Here is an 8,358-nt window from a genome sequence, read left to right on the forward strand (position 1 = left end):
ATTCTGTGATTCTGTGAAACAGCACTGTTTTAAACCAACATTAGTCCTGGCAGAGAGTAGTATTTTTACCATGCCACAAATAAACTCACCCTGGAGCTAACAGAAAAGTATGCTTTGCTCATGGGTTTCATTTGCAATACAGCACTTTCATGCCAGTGTGCTTAAAATGATCTTCAGTGAGTCTTACAATGACAGCTACACTGTCTTATATTCGTTTTTAACTAATAGGAACACTATTGATTTTACTTAAATATAGTAAGCACAGTAAATAAAATGACCACTACCACCCACTTCTGACTGGCAGTTACTAATTGCTTCAGTCACCTTCTTGGCTACTTTATTAAGACACTGCACTAGGTTCAGAGCACAGGATACAGATAAGCTCTTAAGAACAACCTGGCAAATTACCTAATTATAAGCAAGAGCATACAGCAGAATGATTACTCATTGCAGGGCAATTGATGGAGCCCTTTATAAAGCTTCTTTTATAAAGCCTTTTATAAAAAGATTCTGCAGTTTCAATTTTTTTGTTCCCAAGTACTAATTTTATAGGGAAAAGGTAGGACTGCTAACAGTAAACTCAGTTTGAGAAGTAACTAATATATGCCACCAGTCAGCAGCATTTGCCCTAGCCAGAATAACCTGAAGTAAGCATTTTTTGAAAGGATGAAAACCTTCCATAATGAAGTCTGCATTCTGTGCATCTTTCTTGAAGCTATTTTCCCCCAGACATTTTAGGCAAAAGAGATCTCTAAGAAACACTGTGCTTTAGAGAAATGGATGCCTGCATTTCCTGAGAAACTATCACAAAATCTTCAGACTCCTGCACTGAATCATTAATTTCATCACCATATTCTGCCTTTTCTTCGTGAAGCAGAAGATTGGCATTTGCCTTAGGTCTTGAAAGTATCACACAGTTCCAAGCCTCAGCCAGCAACCCAAACTAAACACTGTTATGGTAAAGGCCAGTGCCAATGTGGGAGTGAGTGTGCAACTGAGGTACCCTCTATGTCCTCGTACAGGTTACACCATGCAAAACTCAAGAATGAAAGACTAACACAGCCTGCTAAACCCACTGTGAAGATTATGATGTAATCTTTGATCTCACGTAGAGTGAGGTAAACTGCTCTACTTCATTGTAAGACAAGCAGAACAACCTTTAGTTATTCTAGAATTACGTGTATTTATTTATAAAGACATACTCAAATCAACATGGAGAAATTAAAAGGATGCTTTAAAGGAGCTGATTTTTAGGAATTGCTTCCTAGAGATTTATACTCACGTTTGCTTTTGATTTCCCAGTTGACTCCACACTTCAATTACAAAACCATCAAAATTTTCATTCTAAATAAAGAGAATTGTCAACAACACACAGTTAATGACCATGCCATTATTTTTCTTGTACTATTACAGATTGAACATGCTTTGTATTCTTACATCAGATTCATCTTTAACACAGCACTTCATGGAGAAGTCCAAGAGAAATTCAAATCATTTAACAAACACAAACATGCAGAAGTTGAACATCTCTATGAGTTATCCATTATATCTACTTTTACAGAAAAAGCCAATATTGTATTAGGAAAATTCAGATACTAATGAAAGGTGGTTGTTAAGCAAATAATTTGACACACTTTTACTTGTATATCAGGGAAAAAACTCATTATCTCTTGAGTCTGAAGACATAAATGCTAATTCGGCATAGACATGATTCCAAGTATCTCCCACAATTAGTCTCTCTTTTGATAATTTATTCTTAGCATGATCAAGGATACTGTTGTACTTGAGTGTACATCCTTAAGAGGTCAAGTGTTACTGAGGACCTAAAATTGACATATCAGTTAAAAATTCTAAGAAATTACTCAGTTTAACCATACCTCCAACTTCCTCTAGAGCACTCTTCCTCTAGAGTAAGATTACTTTATGTCATGTAGCAAGTAAGAACTCTTATTCTGACAATAAATAAACAGGCTGCCATGAAACAACCATTAATGCTGAATGTCTTTTGGGTGTAGCTTGTCTATTCTTAAACATGGGATAGCTCTAAAGCCATTAGGAAAACGGTTGGCCAGAAACCTTAGCAAAATTCCTCTTCTCCTCTCCCTAGTCTCTTAACATCTTGAGGAAACTGGTTGATCAGACCTGAGCAAAACTGTTCAGTAATACATATCCAGTGACTAATTCTTGGTATTAAAAGTGGCTCCTTAGCTTTATCATACTGGGCCTGAATGCATTCCTGTACAAAAACCAGCATTCATTACACTCATGACCCTTTCTCTGCCTATCAGAAAATACCCCTAAGCAGTATACTCACAGCTCAATAATTATATTTCTAATAGAAATATAAAAGAAATTTAAAGCAGGCAAAAATCAAGAGTGCAGCTGCCAATGACAACAAGACTGATGTAGTCCCATGTTAGACTCACAGTCACCTGCACTTAAGTGATGCTACATTTCATATTTACAGGAATTGGACACATACTAAGGCACGCTATCAAGAATCCTGCCTCATTATTGCTTTGAGGAAATTTTATTTCATAGAATGCAAAATTAAGAGAAATGAGAAAGCATCTATTACAAAAGGAATCAAGTATCACCTCACACTATTTTATAATCATCTTAAATATTTTTTTTTTTACCTTGGCTAGCAGAACCATGTTCTTGGAAAGCTCCTCTATCTCATCTTCACTGCCAAAAACACTCTCAAAATCTTGGTAAGTCCAGCCATCAAACAAAACTCGAGGCACTATCAGGCAAAGTTGTCAATCAGTAGAGAAAATAAGGAATTTATTATCTACACTGGAATGCTTCTGCAGAAACAGAATACAGCAGATACAAGCAGAGATGCCGCTAAAAATCATCTCCCATGACTGAGATAATTGCTTTTTCACTCTGACCAACTTCAGCAGCATAGATAAATTGACACTTCAGAACATCATTTTAAGTTTTTCAGTTCATTTTAAGTTTAGTTAACAATCAGCATTGATGCAAGTTTTAAGAGAAGATACCTTCACTTGATTGAATGATCTTAACTGAACTACCACTTAGGGCCTAAAGTAGAGTCTTAAACCAGCAACAACACAAGACACCAATCTTTAAGATCTCTTCTATCACAATAATGAGGTAGAAAAGTTCACCTCAAACTCTAATTTACTTCATACACAGCCCTACATTACTTCACTTCTCTACTCAACTCAATGCCCTAAGACATATTTTTACTTTTGGAAAGCATTTGATCTTGTGTAAATTTTTTTCCTAAAATCACAAAACATCAAAAAAATAGACAGGAAAACTGCTGTTGGAACAACCGACAACCATGCCCACAGGAAAAGGCAATGGATTTTATGGAGCTATGTGTAAGCCCCTTCTAACTACCTTGGTTGTAAAAGAGTGTTTTAGAAGAGTATAAAGAGATTTCAAAGGCTTTATCCTCTGGCAGCTGAAGTACGTTAAAATACCTGACTGAGCATTCAATTTTTCTAATACATTTCAAATTTCATACTCCCTTCTGAATCAAGAAGCATTTCATAGTTCCACAGAATTCTTGCTATAGACAAATGTAAGAAGTCTAGCACAGCAGAATCTCTATGGCGATGTTTGCCATTTTCCCTAAAGACACACACTTCAGCACATCCCAAGAGTTCCCAGCTTCAAGGGGAGAGGAGACAAAGCAGGACTTTTCTATCATGCAGGAAAGTCTGAGTGACTGATTCAGATCTGGATTTTTCTTTTTTCTTTTCAACTACACAGAACCCCAAGCAACAAGTTTGCAGACTTCTTTCCCCAGGGAGGCACACAGTGTTATATACTAGTATCGCTACATGGAGGGCACTGTAACCCAGGATTTATTCAGAGACAAGAAGCTAGGGCAAAACATAAAGGCATCAGTTGGGCCAACACTTCAGTTACTTAACTATCTAAGTTAACTGCTTTAATTTTTCTTTTCAGACATCTTCATACAGCTGTTCAAAGGTAATCTTCCTTCCTCCCATACAGACCTGGAAAAAAGCCTTACTTTCCTTTCCTAAAAGCTAAAAAAGATAAAAAGCAAGCAAACAAACATAAACCAGAGGCTCACCTATTTTTATGTTTTTGGAGGTTTTTCTCACATCTTTCATCCAGCCTGTCAAACAGTATCAAGTAAGACAGCTGATAAAATATAAATGATGTTGACAATGATAACATATTTTCAAGCATTCTTCAAATGATGTAGCATAGCTTCATTATACACATCTTCCTGCCACAGACTAGCAGTTCATAATCCACCTAGACAGGGCATCCTGTAATGCACATAATCTGAAGCCATGAACCTGAACCACAGCATTCACTACAGCCTTACAGTAGTCCCATCCAGCCCTTCCCTGATTACTTCTGCCTCACTATGGAAGCTATCCCAGCGCCTACTCAGAACAACACTTCTGCAGCCATGAGGCATCACCTGGGAGGAATGTCTGATTTTTTCAGATGATACTTTAAAGTGTCCCATTCACTCCTCTTGGCAGCCACTGCGCTAGGATGAATTTGTTAGTAGGCACTAACATTCTAAGAACTATAGCTATTTCAAATGAAATTTCACATTCAATCAACTTCAAAACCATTAACTAGTATATACTAACTGAAATTTACTCTTGCTGCCACCTTCCTTGCAATGAAGGGAAAAAATTCTCTTCAAATTAAATTTATCTTCACTTTCTAAACAAATTTGCCTAAAGGTTTTGCAAAGAAAAAAAACCAAAACCCACAACAGGTAAACAACTGCACAATGCAACAATAAAGACTATTTTTCCCTGTACAGGATTTTCTTTGCCCTTTCATTTTTTAAAGAGGGGTTTTGTGGACAGCATGGTGGAAAAGCCAATCTTTCTACTTACATTTTTTGACAAATGAACTATGTACACATGTGGAAGCAGATGAGGACAGAAAGAAGTTTGATCTGAAGAAAACCCAAAAAAATTGAATGGATGAAAGTACTTCACCATGTGGCAGAGCGAGCAAAACCCACCTATTATGCCAAATCGACCCAGTCTGCAACAATATTACAATTCATATTTGAAGGAAAAAAAACAACACCTTGATCAGCATCATGGAGCCCAGTGAACTGGAACCTTTCCTTCCCTCTCCTCTTCACTTGTAACCAAACCGGTGAGATTAGTGTAAATTTGTTTCCAAATATTTTAGCAATGTCATAGCCATGGTTGTTCCACTTGAAAAACAAAGGAGAGGAAAAAAGTGAGAGACTCAGAAGTAAGATATACAGTTCACTTCTCTCTTGACCAATATAAACTCTTTAATAGAAATGTAATCATCTGCTAGATCCCTATTTGTTCATTTGAGGAAACCTGCTGGGATACTGCTTTCATTTAAATAAGAAAGTACTCTGGAAGCTCTGCTAGCTACATGAAAGGCAATCTTCAAATTGTGCTAATTCACCTGAACTACAGCAACTGGCTTGTATATTCCCACACAGTTTTGAATTTACAGACTCTGAATTTATGTTCAAGAGAACTTGAGAAAGGTGAAAATTTATAGGGCACCTATTTGTATTTTGACCAGTGTAAGACAAAAACAAGTGAAAAGTATCCTCTAAAAAAAAGGATGAAACATTTATCATTCAAGAAAGAATGCTTTGAAGGAGACAGCACAGCAAAAGACATCCAGTTTGACATCAGTTTGGCAGCATACAATTGTTACTGTTGATTTAGTAGGTTCGAGTTGCAGCCCTCCAGTTCTGACTTCACTGCAACTTCCCCTGACTCACCACTGACAGGAGAATACTCTCATCCCTGTTAAAACCAGCATTAAGGAAGCTTCTCTGTCTGACCATCTAGGAGCCACTCTGGCAGTCACACTCCCACCACTCTAAACTTTCACTGCGGAGGGCGACTCCAGTGACCCTAGGGGTGTCCCTCTTGGCTCCCTGCACACCCCACACTCACCCAGTCAGACAGGGTTTGGCTCAGCCCTGGGTTTCCCATGGCAGAGTCCCAGATGTCTGGAGCCCTAAAGCAATTTAATTGTGGCGCAGTAACACAAACAGCTTGAGCTGGTGCCTCTGGGGAGAGACCCCCAACAAAGGAATCCCCAGGTTTTGTACCCTCCATGCCTCTGATAGTCTGGGGTCTTTCTGTTGAGCTCCTGCTGTGTCCTAGTGTCTGGTCACCTGGCCACTGCCACAGGTCCCCATGCCCTTTGCTGTCTGAAAGGTCATCACAGCCCCTTGCCTGGGGCTCCCACCCAGGCACAACCTACAGCTCCTACTGCAGCTGCACATCCAGTACCTGCTCTAAGTGCATTGCTCAACACCAGGGAGAGGAAAAACAATATACAATCTTCCTAGAGAACCTAAACATCCTCCAAGAGACAGAGAACAAGGGTTTGAGACCACCTGAACCCAAATCAAGTCTCAAATACTTCTCTGGCTATTTGATTGTATTTGACCAGCAGCCCACATTACTATAAAAATACTTTTAAAACAGGGATGCAAACTTGCAGGTTAGCCCAGTCTGCTGCATTTTCATTCAAAGCACAAATTTTATTCATTGTATCAACTTACAGGAGTAATATATCCCAGAACATCTCCTGAGAAATGTCGTTCCTTCATATTCTTGGAGCAATAACTTTTATGTTCCAGTATAATATCCTTTGCTTTTGGATCCACAACTACCAATCCCCGGTCCTGAACATTTTTATCAGAATGCAGTTTCTGTGGAGAGAAGAAAGTTATTAGAGTCAGTTATATGAAACAGCCACTTTCAGTGGCAACAGACTTTAAAAACAACAGCAAAACAAATCACTTCATTAAACTTGGAGTACTCCTTTTAAATGATGCAGAGCACTTTGATTTGGAACTGAAACATAAAAGTCCTCGGAAATTATTTGTCATCATCAGTATACTTAGTTTGTTTGGAGGGTGAAAAGCACATAAACAAAAACCAAAGCCCAAGACGTTATAAGAGTAAAGAACATAATTTATGACAGCTGATGGTGCTCTGTTTTCTAATCAATGCTTTCTGTCATGCTACCCCAAAATAATAAAAAGGGATTAGGAGTTCTCAACCAAGAATTTGAAGACTGCTTTTAAACTGGATATATTTTAGTCTGAGAATGCTGCACTGTGGAGGTTAAGATTTTAAACACTCTTCTTTGGGGAAGATGCTTCAACTGATCCAGCAGGTAAAAAACAGAATGAGAAGATCTAATAAGATGTGCACGGTGGGTATGCAGAAGCCATCTATTGATTCATTGTGAGGAATTTATGGATATGGCCTGCCTTAACACCTTGTATTACCCTCACTACCTGCAAATGAGATTTGGTAGATGTTGAGCAAGTGATACAAGCAGTGACAGATGTACATGCATAATGACAGGAAACAATAACATGCTCGGCAAGTGAAGAGAGACTTCAGCATGCTGGCGTTGCTTGCTCTGATTACTGTGGGACTCTGAATCACTTCTGCCTGCAAAAGAACAACTGATTAGAAGGCTCTTCAAACTCTTTCATCAGGATACAGCCTTCCCATTGGCAAGGCTCCATTCCACCAGTAAATGACCTAGACCTCTTGGCCGAAACTACTGTTCCCCACCCTGGTTTCCAAAGGGATAGAAATATGTTCCCTGAGGAGACGAAAACTTCCTGTTTCTGCAACCTGCATAGAGGATAAAGCTCCAGAAGTCTACTTCGTATGTTTCAAGAAGCGAATCATGTGTGACACACAGAAAAGCTGAACGAAAGTTTCAAGTTTTATCTGTGAGGATCAGCTTCAGTGGAAATGCATTAACATTGTTTTAACAGAGGTAGAGGCCATTTACCAAAGTTCAATTAATTTACTACACATGTTAGATAAGACAAGAATTTCAGTTCTTTTCCTTACCTTTTCCTCCAGTTTTTTTGTAGCACCTTTCTTGGCATCTGTTTTTGACAGGGTACCTTCAGCTAGCCAGCATATCATGGCAAGAGAAAGGGAAGCACAGAGAAGCTTCATGGTGTTTTTCCCCATGTCAAGTTTCTCTTTTCCTGAAAATATAGGGGTTCAAATCTCTGTGAACAGAGGAATATAACAGTTTCATTTGGTTTTCTTGTCTAAAAATGTCAAGACATTTTTTTATCTTCTCCCATTCAGAATCAGACTTATTAAGGCAGTGCTTCTGCTCTGGCAACAAAAGCAGTACATTGTGAGACATTACTTCTAGTCTCAAACAACTTTTTTATCCCTTGTTTTAGTAGCTGTATCGCAGATGAAGTGGGTTGGACCCTTGCAGCTTCCTTTTTAAGGAATCCCCCTAAAGAAGTACAACTGTTTGGAGCTGAAATCAAGATGTCTGCTGCACAGAACAATTATTGTACTACCTTACCTTCTC

General features: G+C 38.6%; 1 protein-coding gene across 2 annotated transcripts in view; it reads right to left on the minus strand.

Moving 5' to 3' along the window:
- Positions 1-8,015, minus strand: part of CHID1 (chitinase domain containing 1) — a 94,282-nt gene extending 86,267 nt beyond the window's left edge. Inside the window, exons 1-6 of one of the 2 annotated variants that reach the window (XM_084208304.1) lie at positions 7,872-8,015; positions 6,554-6,703; positions 5,071-5,203; positions 4,079-4,123; positions 2,640-2,746; positions 1,283-1,344 (exon numbers count right to left, since the gene is read on the minus strand). In XM_084208304.1, the coding sequence (XP_084064430.1) occupies positions 1,283-1,344; positions 2,640-2,746; positions 4,079-4,123; positions 5,071-5,203; positions 6,554-6,703; positions 7,872-7,997 (623 nt within the window). In that variant the 5' untranslated portion in view covers positions 7,998-8,015. The remainder of the gene's footprint in view (positions 1-1,282; positions 1,345-2,639; positions 2,747-4,078; positions 4,124-5,070; positions 5,204-6,553; positions 6,704-7,871) is intronic. The other variant, XM_084208303.1, reaches the window with a different exon arrangement.
- Positions 8,016-8,358: the final 343 nt, after the last annotated feature.

This window comes from Fringilla coelebs, assembly GCF_963513975.1.
Source record: "Fringilla coelebs genome assembly, chromosome: 6".
NCBI lineage: Eukaryota > Metazoa > Chordata > Aves > Passeriformes > Fringillidae > Fringilla > Fringilla coelebs.